Below are 16,682 nucleotides of genomic sequence, written 5' to 3' on the forward strand. Positions count from 1 at the left end.
GATGTGAAATTAAACATGCTAAAAGCATAGTGAATTTTAAAAGCTTCTATATGGATGATAAAGATCTCAAATTCATTAATTAGCTGCTACTTAGAATAATATTTCATTGGAATTACCACTGAATGTTATCTAGACATTTTAGTATTATAATGTTATTTAATGTAAAACAATTGAACTTTTAGTCTGATTAAAAACCATGAAAGTTAATATTCTACTAGGATAGATAATTTTCCAATTAAAACACATTAGATGAATGACAAAAGCATCATATAGTTTTCTTAGCAAAGTAATGTGAAACTCAAGGTGCTGATCAACTTTTATAGATTATTAAATGTTTGTAAGCCACTTATGTCTCTGTAATCAAATACAAATTTGAAGCTTTTGCATAATTTTTTTCTCAAATCTTTAGTTAATGGTATGTTAATCCTGTGTTTACGGGTAGGTCAAAGTGCCCGTTACAACCTTTTTTACAGAGTTATGTTCAAAATTTAATTAAACTACTTTATTATTAATGTTTGTCAATACATTTAACATAAAAATGTAGTTTATAATTCATGTTTTAATATTAGTTTTAATTGCTTAATTTGAAAAGGAAATAATTGAATAAATTCTCAATCTTCACTATAATGTATCACTTATTTCTATTTTAGATTTTTACCCCTATATGATCTTCTGAGTTTGGCATAAATTGCACATTTATTGTATAGATATTGCTAGGACATAATGTTAACTTATAATCTTAAATCTTCTTGCTTTACTGAGATATAAAAACCAGGGAGTCAAGCCTACGTGCCATGCCCTCCTATCACATTCTGTCTTTCAAAAGTTGATAACTCTTTCTTACATATGCTATTGGATTATTTATAGCCAATAAAAATAGAAAATTATAACTTACTGTTTTTGCTATAAGGCTAACTAGTTTGATGACAGTTTTGAATTATTTGGCGTACTGTTTAATTGTTGCTATTGCTGAAATCACTTCGACCAGCTAATTCAATTATTTTAATACCCTTAAAGCTTAGTTGTAAAGCCTGTTAAATTGTAATAGTTTTAGGACATTGTATGTTTTGGTGTGTTGATATTTCATGCTTTAAATTCCATATTTGAAATAAATAAAAATTATTAAAGCACTAATAACAACCCTACCAAAATGTAGAGTTACCTCTTGTAGAGACTTTGAGAGGAAAATGTTGTAAAAGTACAAGACCAACATGTAAGCACTAAATACCTGGTATGTTTTTTATTTATTGTTATAAAAGAAATTAAAATGTAAAAGTTAGAAAATTATTAGGTTCAATAATAAAACTTAAATGAAAAATAAATTAAATAAAGATATACTTATGATAGTACGTGCATATTCTCAGTGCAGCGTGATTTTAAAGCATGCTAGTAACTTGATACTTTGTTTATACCAAGCTTGCTTTTTCCATACTCAAAGTGCATCTGTAAAGCAGTAAATTTAAATGACAAGGAGACTCGTAAAGTATTAGATTTAGCTGTAAGAATATTGTATAATTGTCTGTTACAATAGAAAAGAAATATGGTAATTTAGGTTTATTTAATATTTTTTTGTTATGTGCTGGTTACAAGGATGATCAAATGGACCAGGCCTACATACAGTTTTAATGTAGATAAAATAACAGATAAAATATAAAGTTTTACTGAAAAATTTTTTGATATTCATTTAGGAAGTTCTAGAGGTTATGCAAACAGAATATGAAAATTGTAAGATGAAAACAAGTATTTGTTGTTTCTTAACATGAAAATCATCTTGCACTTAGATTGACTCAGTAAAGGCTTTGTAAATTCACAGACAATTCTGTAGTAAAAATAATAAATTAACAATTTATTTTCTGTGTACAAAAGACTTGTAATGTTTACTAAAGGGTTACCAAAGTTTGTGAAGATGCACTCACTACATTTAAAGTTATCTTAAGTACACGGTGACTAAATGGTTGGCCAAAATGATCGGAGAGCTAATGGTGATCCAAAGGTTTTCTGACCTTTTTGTTTGTATTTTTTGAACTTATATTTATAATTTTCAGCCAGTTTCAAGTATGTAACTTCATATTTCCAATTTTTATTAAAGAGTAGACAGTATGTAAATTCATATTTCCAATTTTTATTAAAGAGTAAACAGTATGTAAATTCATATTTCCACAGAGTAATCAAGTATGTAAATTCATATTTCCACAGAGTAATCAAGTATGTAAATTCATCTTTCACAGAGTAATCAAGTATGCAAATTCATATTTCACAGAGTAATCAAGTATGTAAATTCATATTTCCACAGAGTAATCAAGTATGTAAATTCATATTTCCACAGAGTAATCAAGTATGTAAATTCATATTTCCACAGAGTAATCAAGTATGTAAATTCATATTTCACAGAGTAATCAAGTATGTAAATTCATATTTCACAGAGTAATCAAGTATGTAAATTCATATTTCCACAGAGTAATCAAGTATGTAAATTCATACTTCCAATTTTTATTACAAAATAATCAAGTATGTAAATTCACATTTCCAAATTTTATTACAGAATATTCAAGTATGTAAGTTCACATTTCCAATATTTATTACAGAATAATCAAGTATGTAAGTTCACATTTCCAATATTTATTACAGAATGATCAAGTATGTAAATTCATATTTCCAAATTTTATTACAGAATATTCAAGTATGTAAGTTCATATTTCTAATTTTTATTACAGAATAATCAAGTATGTACATTCATATTTCCAAATTTTATTACAGAATACTCAAGTATATAAATTCATACTTCCAATTTTTATTACAGAACAATTTTGCTAGTCCCCAAGCTATAAAGAAAGCCCATCAAGTGAGTTTAGCAGGTGTTAAAAAATATCTTTTTGTTTATATAAATTACTTTTAGAGAATTTACATCACCTGGAATTAGTATCACTATCAAATGGTAGTTTTCATTTCATTATTATTATTATTTTTAAGAATTATATTAAATTGGGCATGTGAAATAACTGAAAGTTTTTAATGATTGGTTTAATCTTGTTGGTTATTATGATGGTTAGGTAATGCTTTAGTGCTTGTTGTAATTGTATTTTATCCAGGGAAACCTAAACACTACCAAACTCACTTTACACTGTTAATTATAATAGAGTTACATTTTATATTACCGTATTTGCCAGTGTATAAGACAACCTCTCATATAAGATGACCCTGATTTATTGAGCAAATTAAGTGTATTTCTTTGAGGTTCAGTGTATAGGACAATCTCTATTGTCAAGCAAGTTTAGGATGTTACTTTTGTAAAGAAATTCTTAGAAGTTATTTTTAAACTGTGCTAACCTTCACTCTGAAGTAATCAATACAACCATGAGTGTGGTTTTTATGCTCTTCAAAGCTACAGACAACTCAGTTCAGCATAACTTAAGTCATGAACATGTAATAAACAACTTTACAAATTTTTCATCACAGTTCAACTCTTTTCCTATTACAGAAAAATTCTTAACCTTAAGATATAGTGATATACTATAAAAAAACATGTTTACAAAATATATGTAACTTTTTTTGATATAATATTAGCAATATTTTAGTATGACAGATGAGATCAATACATTTCAAATAAAAAATGTCTTGATTAATTGTAACTAGCATGTGAGATAAATAACTTCTAATTATGAAGAATCAAGACAAATGATACAGTTATAAATATGTTATTGTAATGCAGTAGGTGGTACGATGTCAACGCACTTCCTCAAAAAAGCAAACAAAAGTAAAAGAAAAAATATAGTTTGGGTTAAATATGCTACTAACCAGAGAGTTGTTACTGGAACTCTATCTTTGAACCTGTCTATAAGATGAGTGGTAAAATCAGGCATTGCTTTAAGAGTAAAAAGTATTGTCGTATACTCTGGCAAATACAGTAATCAAGTCAAACAGAGAAATAAAAAAGTATTATCTGTTTGGAAATTATGTAAATGAAAAACAAACCTGATGTATGTTTTATAGTTTATTTCTTGAATTAAAATTAGAATGTTTTATTAAAATTCAAATAATTAATTATTAGAAATATTCTAAACGTTTCTAAATGAAATAGATGTTTTGGTTTTATCAAAATATATTTGAAATATGTTATAGTAGAATGAAAAGTATTTTTATGGAACTTATTCTATATTAATATATTAAATTATATTTCAGTGTAATTTGTTTGTATAGAATTTAAAAATCTAAGTCTCAGTAAAGTTATGAATACATAATATTTTATTGTAAAAGAAAAGTTAAAATGGTAGTATTTATTTTTATGTTAGCCATTAATACCTTTTGAACTATTAAAATTGAATTTCAGTGATTTTTATTTTTTTCATAAAAATTATTATGTATCTGCAGCTTACAGACAAGCAGTTTGTTTGGACTGCTCTTGGTGCACTTACTCAAAGACAGCAGTGGAATCAAATACAAAATCTTTTCCAGAGTAAAGTATGTTATGCTCACAAAATACTTCTGATATGTAATGCATTCCTAAGGGCTCAAATCTTGTGGTTGTTTTATCTTTTTTTTATCTAAAGATTCTTTATTTACTGTAAGCTTAGAAAAAAAGGGAACACGAACATTGATGTGTTACAAACAGATTTACAAAACCAAATTGGAAGTTTTGAAAAACAGCAAATAATTTTGTTAATTTCAAAGTTGATGAGAATGGTTTCACAGTTTATTTGCCACCATAAAAGAAAAACTATATATGTGTACATCTGCTTGCATATTTTAGATAGATATTCCATTTTCTCTGCTTGTTGGTAATCACAACCTTTAGTCTTTGTGCTTACATCGTTCTCTCTAGTATTGCTTGTGTGTGTTTCTCATTCCAGTAAATAGCCATATATGTGTACATCTGCTTGCATATTTTAGATAGATATTTCATTTTCTCTGCTTGTTGGTAATCACAACCTTTAGTCTTTGTGCTTGCATCGTTCTCTCTAGTATTGCTGGTGTGTGTTTCTCATTCCAGTAAATAGCCATATATGGATGCTTTATATATATTTTTCTCACATTTTTGTTTCAGTCATGGCTTGGAGGGACTAAGATGAGATGCTGTATTGGCTTTGACAAAGTTGTAGATGTTTTATGTTTACATAAAGCTCCCATTGAGGTAAAGTCGGGCTTATTTATGGTTTTTAGAAAAGTTACAATGTAATTGCTATCAAAATCATTAATGTTTCTGATAAAATATTAACTTTTTGTATTTTGTGAAAGATACTTTGAAAGAGATTTCATTTAACAAATAAACCTGAAAGTTTTTGATAAGTCATTTAGGAAAAAAAAAATGTGTTTCTAAAAATCCAACTAGGTAAGTTTTATTGACTTTTCATAGAAAAAATATCTCTGTTAAGTGAAAAAAAATTTTTTTATTAAAAATTATATAGAATTCTTGAAAACACGAATAACTGAGCACAATTATCAAATGAAGACTTAAAAAAATACTGACATTCTGATGAATCTATTTTTATCATGTGATGTATACATTTTCTATTTGTAAAATCAGGTGAAGTAAAGCATGATATGGACATTCCACATGGTGTATGTTATATAGTATTGACTGCATATGCTGTACTGATGAAATAAAGTCTGTCCTTAAAATAATATTCATAAAAAATACACTGTGACTGTTAAAAAGGCATTGGATCCCATTTTGTATTTTAATAAGGTGCATAAATTTAAGCTTTCCCTACACCCATATAAAGTTTAGTTAGCAATACACATGCACAACCAGATAGTAAAATGTAAACAACAATGTCAAATCATGGGTGTTTAGCATAAAGAGAGGTGAAAATTCAAGCACTTTGAAGGAAAACGTGTATTTTTCAGTTGTAAAAGAATGAGCAACTTTGTTGAAGTCTGCCAAGAAATTCATTCTATTCTGGAAAAAGTATTCAACTTAACTTTCATTGTTCAGATTTGGACCAAACCAAATGGCATAAACTAGAAGACCACCATGCAGCATTTAATAATGTTGTTAACTGTAATGTCAAGAAAATGCATATCCAATGTGGTGCACTAAATGAAACAGGTGATGCAAATTATGGTGTAACAATCCCATATTCCATGGCAAAACATGGTGTTTCTTTGGTTTCAAATTCAATTTCCAACAAAAACAATTCTTACCTACAGACTACCTTATCCTATGACCATTCTCTGAAACAAACCTTTTTTTTTGGCCTTAGGTCATAATCAACAACAACAACAAAATAACATTATTATCTAGATTTTTTTTGCTTGATAGACTGGTAATTGTACTTTTAATGGTTCAACACTTTTTGTTACTTGAAGTTGAAAAATGTTTGTGAGAATGCATTTCTTAATGAAATACATTATGTATAAAAAGTGCAGGATTTTGTAGATGACATCATTGTTGTTTTACTAACATAATATTAAAAGTCCTGTTTTCAAACTCAATTTGAACAGCTTATATTAGAATTTTAAAATTATATACAGTGGATAAAAAGAAATGATTTGAAATTTACATTTAGAAAAATGAACTCGCTAGTTTTATAATGAATTAGTGTTTATTTTATGTCCATAATTTGATATTTATTTTTGATCAAATCACCTGTGTACCTGTCCAGAAAGTATGTTATTATTAAATAAAGAAATCTACAACAGGTTGTATCAAAATACTTGAAATTAGTGGATGGATTAGAGAAACGCCTCAGCTTAGCTAAAAAGTACAAATGTCATCAAGTTGTGGTTGACGTAAGTGAAAAAACAAATTTTCATGTCATAACTGATAGCTTATATCTATAACAATGTGATATAATGTTTATAGATTGCTTTCTAATAAAATGTAAACTGTTTTGTTCTCAAGGTATTTGAACCAACTGCATTAGTTTATATATCTCTCTCACAAAATGTACTTATTTTGAGTATGTGAAGTACTACTTTTTTGTTTCATGTTTTAACAAGCACTGTATATCTGTATAAGAGCATGTTAAGATATATATATAGCATGCACATTAAATAGCTATTATTTCTCCATATTTCCTTGAGTTGTAGTTTTATGGATAAATTGCTATTATTAACTGTTTCCCTTTCGTAAATCTAGCAGTATACAGCAATTACTGGTATTTATATGAGTTGTTAAAATATTTACTTGTTTACAAATATTCTGTTAGTTCTGTCATTTTGAATCTTTATTAATGCTGTCACTGTTTGCTCTCCACAGTGGTTTAATATAATATTAAATGATTTTTTAATGATTAACTGATTTGTGTGAATTACTGACTGCAGTATTTCACACATTGTAATAATAACTAATTTGTTAGTATTAACTCTACACCTTTGTGTCAGCTTAAGTTTACAGAAGTATCTCTGATAGTTATGTTTATAAATTAGCTATTTACATTAAATAATATTTTTTTGTGAAAGTGTTAATATGACATTAGATCCAAGCACACCTCATTTCATGTCATGGTAGCACTGTTCAGATCCTGTGGTATTGTGGTTGTCATTCAGGGTATGTATCATGTCATGCTAGCACTCTTCAACTCATGTGGAGCTCTGGTTGTCATTTAGGGAGAACGTTATGTCATGGTAGCACTGTTAAGCTCATGTAGAGTACTTAAGAGTACAAAAATAATTTTGTTTATTTATGTATTGTATGTTTGTGTCAGGGTAGTAGGTATCCCAATATCAATGGAAGCTTGGCAATTAAGAACAGTTCAGGCAAGTAAAATATTTAGGTGGGCATGTAAAAAGTTTGTGCCATATGTGTGACTACATATGATGATTATGGAAATCTTTTATTTTGGACATTGTTAGTTATGGATTTGAGCTACACTGTATTATTTCATCACCATCAATAAAACACACTTACTGTGTAATAGAAACTAAACAATACTTTAGTACAAGTAGTGTTGTATAAAACCAATGGATATGAAAGAATTGACAGTGTGGTAAAACACCATAACACCAATGCTAGTATTGGATAGGAACTAAACAATAAGGTAGCACTGCTGGTGTTGGGCAGAAACTACATAATAATGTAGCATTATTAGTGTTGGGTAGAAAGGAAGCAACAAGGTAGCACTGTTAGTTTGCAGAGAGCTTGTATGCACAGCCAGTTTGAAGTCAAATCCTGCTTTTTGTTTGCTTTTTTCAAGTCAATTTTTTTATTTAATAAAACCATAAATTTTGGAAAACCAATGGATGGATTCATCTTCAGGCTGAGGGACTGGAAACTTTCAAGCAACTACATCCTCTTAGATCTTCTGTGTTCTATCCCTTGGTGTAATGGAATGTAGGCTGTTGTTGCTACCTTAAAAAGAAAAGTGATTTATGTAGAAGAAACTTTTCTTATTTACTACTAGATGTCATGAAAGCTGTGTGTATTATGAAGACTGTCTTTCCAGTTATCATTTACTTTTGAATATCTGGAACTGTTGGTTTGCGTGATCTTATTTTTGGTTATTTTGTCAACACAAAGTCTGTGTTCACAAGACAAGACAGAAGCAGTGAAGCACTTGAGGGAAGTTTGTTTTGATTATTTTAGGTTTATATTTATATATATATATATATATATATATCTTTATATATGTATATATATAGAGAGAGAGTAAATGTTTTTAAATGTACAAAAATATTTAAGATATTTGAGTAAGTTTTGTATCATTTTTTAGTAAGAAAACATTTGTATAATAATCAATTTTTTTTTACCAGTTAAGTCAAATGTACAATTTATGGTTCATAGAGTGGCACATTAATTCAGTTCTACAAAAATATTGCTTGTGCTCATCATTTATTACTTACACTAAAGAAACTGTTTGTAAATATGTATTGCATCTCTGAAATGTTATTCTCAGAATCTCAACCAATGACCTAGGAATGTGGTAAGCTTAGAACTTTTATGTGCAAAGCTTAGTAACATATAAATTTCTAAGGTTATGCTTCGACTATTTTTACATATTCAAAACCCAATTTAAACAAGTAGTACTACTACCACAGATGTTCTGGTAACTAAGGATTAGACAACATGTTCGTATTTTCTCCAGACTTTAGTTTTAATGAAGGATCGTTTGGGGTTAGAAGACTACAGGAAAAAGCTCCTTCCACATTCCACAGAACACTTGTATTTACAAGAAGCACTCAGAGCCTCGGTATGTTGTCAGATGAATGTATTATTTATGAAAACTGTATAATAGTATAATATAATTTAATATAATCTATTGTTAATCTGTGTAGAAAAAAAATCATGGAATATGTGAATTTTGTGAAATTCAAAGAAAAAAGTCAAAAGCTACTATTTTCCCATTCCATAGAAAAAGTGAGCTTCTACTTGTTAACTTTATGAAATTCTAAAATTAAATGTTAAAGCAAATGCAAGTCTGAAATGATCATTAATAAGATATGCAATAGCTTAGTTGATTTTTTGTTTTTTTCTAAAAAAAGTTACTGAAACCCAGTGCTCCAAAGTCAGTTTGCAATAAAGTATTGAGACATTCGTTTTGTTCTATAGTAAATCATTCTTCAATTTTTTTTTGGCATTACTACAGATATATTATATTGAGCATTACCTCTTGTCATTAACATTGTTATGCATATTATTGGCTACATTGTGTTTATTAGTCTATTTCTGTATGTATGGTATTGTCTGTTTTACTTTTAGAATCAGTATAAGTAGAAATTGTTACATTGGTTATGAAATATATATACTTATAGATATTGTTTTGGGTTGCTATCCTTCTTCAGATCTAACAGCAAGATGTTGAATTATTTAAAAGATGCGAGAATAAGAATTGCCAATTGCATAAAGCACGTTATTAGAATTTATGCAAAATTATATAGATTGGTGAACTCAATACAACAATATGTACAGGGTGTTCGAAAAGTCTGAAACAATAGGCACTTCAATGAATTTTACAAAATGTGTTCCATTTGCTGCCCTTGTAATTTGAAACAAGTTTCAAGATGGTATTTCCATTCTTTTTGAACACTGCATTGTGTCACCACTTGTGTCATTGTCAATGGTCCAACACTTGTTGCGAATTTGTTGTTTCAGATGTTCGGTGTTCCTGATCTTCTCTTTGTACGCATGTGTCTTGAGTAGTCTCCAGAAAAAGAGATCCATGGGAGTCAAGCCTGGAGATCTTGGGGCCCATTTGTGGGGACCACGTTTGCCAACCCAATGTCATGGAAAGGTGTCATTCAACCAAGCTTGGACTTTCGAGTTGTAAATCACCTATGGTTCCACCCTATAGAATGTTCAAATCCAGTTCTATTACATTACATAAAAAGCTTTCATTAAGAGCTAATAGTTTTCGTTTCCGGTTTGAAAAATGAAAAGAAATAAATGAAATAAATATTAATATAAATTTGACAAATTAAATTTAGAAATATGACAAATAAAACATTTTAAATTTTACTGGAAAGAGAAACATTCATTCAGATCATTAGGGTGCAGAGTCTCCAGTTTACGGATTAGTCGGTTTTCAAGATCTTTTCATTTTATGAGATTTGATGAGGCTTACTTAAGTTCAACTGACATTGTGTTCTGAACTGGTATTCACAAAGATGGTCTTTCTTTGTTTTCTTATCTGATTTAGCTGTTCATGGATTCTGTCACCAAGACAACAGCTTGTTTATACATGTTTCAACAGTCACATTGTTTTTGTAATCACTTTCCTTTATAGCCATATTGCACCACAAGACTTTCATCTACACTTCTTTCCACCTGATTTTCTGTTTTTGAATTTTCAGCATAAACTTTTTAAGTGCTAAGGTTGTCTCATGCTCTCTACTCTTTAGAGAAATATTAACTAACAGTAATCTAAAATTCAATTGTGATATAAACTCCTATTCTATGGAAAATTCCACATATCTTTAAAACATTCAAAGTCAATAAAATCAATGTAAAAAAAATACACAGATATACTTAATAACAATCAGGAAAATCCAGAAAATTCCACTTCCTTGCATGACATGAACACTGCATCCCACCAATTTCCTTCGACAGTTTTTAACACTTCTCAAATAATATCTGACAGGGATCACAGAAAACAGAAGCCAACATTAACCTTACGAAAGAAGCTTACCAAAGCCCAAAACCATGCTGAAATGGCCCATCCTATGCCAATTTGTTCTTGGATATGTTGGAAATCACATTTTCAAGCAGTATCCAGGTGGAACACCTACTATGTATAACAGATGTATCGATGACATTGTAGGTATAGCTTCGTTGTGTACAAAAACACGAAAAAAACAGATAAATTTCAATTTTTAAGCTATGTTACATCTTTCAACTCTTCACTTCAATATACACTTGCAATTTTTTCTAGCCAAAGCCCACCATTTTTAGAAATTAAAATTTGTTTGAAAAACTACTACATTACAACTAGCAGAGTTGGCAAAGTATAAGTTACTCATTGCTGTAATAATATTACTTTTGTCAATAACAAGATGCTATAGTCTAATATATTTTGAATAATAGTATTCTAGTTACTTTCTGGAGAAAAAGAAATGAGTTCATCTCATTACCTTCTTTCTGTTGTACACTGATATTAGTGCTCTCTTTTTTAAACTCAAAGTAAATTTCACTTTCTAAACTTTAAGCAAATAAAATATCTCACTGACGTATTAATTATGATTTTCCTTTGACTAATTGCCAAGGAAAAAGTTCAGAAAGCAGCTCATAAAATGGCTTTAATACAAGGTTTATTTACACCAGGGTCTTAGTTTTGTTTTTTGTCAGGTTAATTGTGTGCATGTGCACTGTGCAATCATATTGATATACATATAATAATTTAAATTTCAGAGGCATAGTTAAAAAAGTTAGGAATAGTAATAGGAATAGTCACAGTAAAAGTTTTGCAGGACATGAAAAAGAAATGTAACAAATAATATAATGTGCTACTTTTTTATTAACTAATATATAGGAACATTATATTACTTTTTTTCTGGAGGAATAAGAGATTGCTCTTGCATATTCAACAGTAAAAAAGTGGTGTGCTGAGTTTAAGCATGGTAGACAATCGTGAAGATGATCTGATCTCAGGTTGGCCCTCGACATTGACCACAACAGAAATTGTAAATAAAGTTCATGATTTGGTTACATATGATAGAAAAATTACCACTAGGAAGTTAGAAGAGGAAGTGGGAATCGATAAAAGTACTGTAGCAAACATTTTGAGTGACAGTTTTGGAATAAATAAGGTTAGTGCCAGATGTGTTCCAATAATGTTGTCACCTGAGCAGAAATGGATCCTAGTTATTGAAAGCCGACATCTACTTCAAAGGTTTCAATACATTCGTAACTATGGATGAAACGTGGCCTCACCACTTTGACCCAGAGACAAAAATGCAAAGTTTGCAATGGAACACACAAGCTCACCCATGCTAAAGAAGCTCAAGTCACAACCCTCTGCTGGGAAGGTCATAGCATCAATTTTTTGGGGATACCAAGAGTGTTTTACTAGTTGGTTACTTAGAAAAGGGTCAAACCATTACAGGAGATTACTATTCCTCCTTAATCAACAATTTACTTCAAGACATCAAAGAAAAGAGAAGAGGATTGCTCAAAAAGGTGTGCTCTTCCATCAGGACAATGTCCAGCTCACAAATTGCATGTTGCTTTGAATGCTATCCATGGTGCTGGATTTGAATTACTCAATTATCCCCTTGGGAGGAGATTATGTTGAAAAATAAAGTATAGCTGAACCAGTGTCTCTTTTTCTTTATAGGTCAGGCCATGAACTTTTTGGACACTCTTCGTAAATTAAAAAACAACCGACTCTCATTCTTACCTATAATTTAAATCATTCCATCCATAAAGCATTGAAAACTCTATCCCTTACTCTCAACATCTAAGACTTAGTTTATTGCCCGTAGATGATTACTTTAACACAAAAATTCAATAAATTACTAATTTTTTTATCACTGAAAAAGGCTACCTAGAATTTCTTGTGTCTAAGATAGTCTCATACATCATCTCTTCGTGCAGTTGTGAAAGAAACCAACAAACAGACCATCTTGTTAACATGTAAGTAGTAGAATTTTGTGAGTAATTAGATGTTCTCTACGATTATATTTTTAATATTTTTGATTTTTGGTGATTAGCCCATTAATATTCTACAAGCATGATACCAGTATTTGCTACACAGTACATTAAAATCTGATGTCCATATCCTGAACATACTAGGTACCCAATGTTGTGATTGACCCAGAAGTATTATATGGGAAAGTCTAAATAAAATGTATATGCCAAAATTCACTTTAAATATAAGGCAGTCCTTTACTTGATACCTCAGTAGTATGCAAGCATTGTGGACAGATGTACATTGGACAAGCAAGCTGTCATCTCAGTCATAGAATCTCTAACAATTCAGAACATGACATCAGCAATTCCTCTATAGTTGGATTCAAGTATTGTTTACCAGATATTACTAAAAGAAAACAACCAATTCATAAACTGGGAACAGTACCTGATAAACAATATAAATGCTTTTCTTTTTGTAAGATTAAGATTAAATATTTTTACTTTTCAAATTTATTATAATATTAGTATTTGTTTAGTTTAACTTTTGTTCTTCAAACTATAAGTCCTTCCATTAGATCTTGTTGAAAGCTTTTTATGTGATGTGATAGAATTATATTTTAACATTCTACATATTGTTGAATTGACCCATGGCACAGTGGTATATCTGCAGACTTATAACACTAGAAACTGGGTTTCGATACCTGTGGTGGACAGAGCACAGATAGCCCATTGTGTAGCTTTGTGCTTAACTTCAAATACCTAACCAAAACCTCATGATGTTTTTTATAATTGGCAAATCCTATTCTTGTAGTCTACTGCTAGGGATGGCAGCCAAAAACATCAATAAAGAGTTTATTTGCAGTATTTTACCATTTTTTCTTTTACTTGTGCCCTTTTAACATTTCCACTATATATATTTACTGATACTCCATCACAATAATACTGATAATAATTTGTAACAAATATTTTTTATTGTTTTTAAATGAGTTGCCATTAAGAAGAATATAATAACATCTTGACTGCACACTTTATGTGCTGTATATTATAGCTGATGCGGCCTTTTACTCAGTACCAGAGTTTATCAGGTCAACTCCATCGATTGCCTTGCTGATGAGGCCTTTTACTTATTACGAGAGTTCATCAGGTTGGCTACATGTGCATGTTGCTTGCCCAGCCAATCTGATGAACTCAGGTATTGAGCAAAAGGCCACATTAGGTGCAATTTGCAGCACACAAGACGTGTGTTTGTTAGATTAAGTATGAAAATAAATGTCACTGCAATTTGTTTTTTAGGATTAGTATGAATATATATAGTTTTCTGCCTCTGAAGAGAAGCTCAGATATGAAAGAAATATTTTAGTTTATTGTTCAATACCTCTTATTGAAACAGAAAAGTTGAAATAGAATAAAACTTCTACAACTTGTTTTGTTATATACATAATATAGTCAGGAGCTAGCACTAGGGGAGAAGAACAATATGGAAGGAAAACTTAGCTTTTATATCTTAACATTTGTGAATACATCATCCATTTTATCAGTCTACACTGTTATCTATAGACTAGTCCTAAAACTCGATAAAATTAGTAAAGCTCAAAGAAATGAAACGGTGTCATGATAATAAATTGTATGAAATACCTCCTTAATTGTTTTTTTTTCCATTTTCTTTTGTATTTACTTCTTTAGACCATTAAATGGAAAAATTAGCAGGTGAGATTATCAAGAGAAAAGTTAATATTAGAAGTCATCAGATAACAGTTTTGAACTTTATCACATCAATGAAGAGTGAAGAATTTCTAGTGTCACACATGCAAGTCCATTCATTTGTTTATAGTTTTGTAACCAAGTCATTTTGTATTGAAAATAAAATTTAGTTAAAAAGAATTAAATTGGAGAAAGTAATTATGTTAAAGAAATTAGGTGTCACTATTTAAGTAACAAAAAGTGCTCAGTCTAACATTGTATATAATGTTGCTTTAAGTTAACCATTATTTGTGACATTGTAACAAGGTCTTTCTTTTCTTTAGTTATAATAAATATGTATTTAGCCTTATGTAGCATGAAATAACCATTTAAGTTTTCAAAATTATCAGCAAGCAAATAATGAAACTGAAGAATAATATTTATGCAGATGTGCATGTGAGTATCCAAAGTGTACGTTTTCATATTTATATAGAACTTCTTGTTTTTCAAATGATAAGTTGAGAATTTAATTACTGTCAAATGAAATTATAGTTTTTATTTGCAGGAGGATTTAAGATAAACATTGGATTATTGATGAAATCAAATTGTAGTTTTTATTTGCAGCAGATAAGGAGGTACCCCCCAGTGGCACGGCGGTATGTCTGCGGACTTACAACGCTAGAAACTGGGTTTTGATACCCGTGGTGGGCAGAGCACAGATATCTCATTGTGTAGCTTTGTGCTTAATTCCAAAACAAACAAACAGATAAGGAGGTAAACTCAGGGGTGAAAGTTCAAAAAAAAAGTACAGGTACTCAGCTGGGTGAAGTGGACCTATTTAAAACAAAAAATTATGAGTAAACATAAAAAATGACATTTGATTTGTCAGTGTGTATTTTCTGACAGAACAATGGAGCACACTCACATCTGAAAAGCAACCCAAATAAGTCCCGGTACTAGTACCACCTTAAAAAATAAGTTCTGGTACTCAGTATCAGTGAGTAATGGCAGAATTTTACCCCTGGGTAAGCTTTTATTATTATTGAAATAAATTTGTTTGAAGATCAACATTGGATTATTCATGAGACAATTGCTTTTATTTGCAGGGGGCATAAAGATAAAAATTGGATTATTGGTGAAATAAAATAGTACATTACATTGGTAGGAGATATTTATATAAGTGTTTGATTTTTGCACAAGATCTATTCTAGTGTGTATTTTCCATTTGATAAGAATGATAAGGTTGACTAAACAGGTATTGTTAAATTATTTCAGTTTATATTTTCAAACAAATACTGACTAACTGGCTATTAAAAAGTTTGCTTACAGTCATATTTGATTAAAGATGTTGATATTGACTATTTGATTTTTGTAGCTAATCTTTTGTTTATAATTGTTGTTTGACAAGTTTTATTTGTTTGTTGAAAAGTTAAATATTTATATTTTAAAGTAAACATCTTTAACTCTCTTGCTCGGCATGCTATAGATATATAAAAGTAAGATATAATTATATACTGCATAAAATAATTTAGGTATCAGATGTTCACGTAGGCAATTTAACATTTTAGGAAAAAGAAAGTTTACATGTATCTAGATTGTGTATGCCAAAAACTCTTAATATGAATGTTTATTTGGTTTTTATCATCATTATAATGGCTGGAGACGGCTTGAATGGGTAATGAAGAAAAACTTTAATATAAGTTTAACATAACAGTAAATGTACAACGTTTCGTCATCATCAGGTACAAGTAATTTACACTGACACGGATATATATATATATACAGTATTGAACAAAGAAGTCACATGACTGGAACTGTTGCAAAACTTGGAAGAGGTATCTAGGCACCCCAGAGTGTTGGTTCAGAGTGGGGTTGTTTTGTTCAATTAAGATGGATTCCTTGATTTTTTGTTTGTTTAAAATGACTGTGTTTTTAATATATATACTATGGTTTTTTGAGTTGCAATGATGAAAAACATGGGATGGTTTTTTATTGTGTT

At 29.7% G+C, this 16,682-nt stretch overlaps 1 protein-coding gene across 1 annotated transcript in view; it reads left to right on the forward strand.

The window, feature by feature from the left end:
- The window catches only part of LOC106456887 (spermatogenesis-defective protein 39 homolog), a 36,458-nt gene that overhangs the window by 16,224 nt on the left and 3,552 nt on the right, over positions 1–16,682 (forward strand). Inside the window, exons 12-17 of the mRNA XM_013916256.2 lie at positions 2,801–2,842; positions 4,369–4,458; positions 5,042–5,128; positions 6,640–6,729; positions 9,024–9,128; positions 14,687–14,810. Coding sequence (XP_013771710.1) covers positions 2,801–2,842; positions 4,369–4,458; positions 5,042–5,128; positions 6,640–6,729; positions 9,024–9,128; positions 14,687–14,707 — 435 coding nt within the window. The 3' untranslated portion in view covers positions 14,708–14,810. The remainder of the gene's footprint in view (positions 1–2,800; positions 2,843–4,368; positions 4,459–5,041; positions 5,129–6,639; positions 6,730–9,023; positions 9,129–14,686; positions 14,811–16,682) is intronic.

Source organism: Limulus polyphemus, unplaced genomic scaffold (assembly GCF_000517525.1).
Source record: "Limulus polyphemus unplaced genomic scaffold, Limulus_polyphemus-2.1.2 Scaffold268, whole genome shotgun sequence".
Lineage (NCBI taxonomy): Eukaryota > Metazoa > Arthropoda > Merostomata > Xiphosura > Limulidae > Limulus > Limulus polyphemus.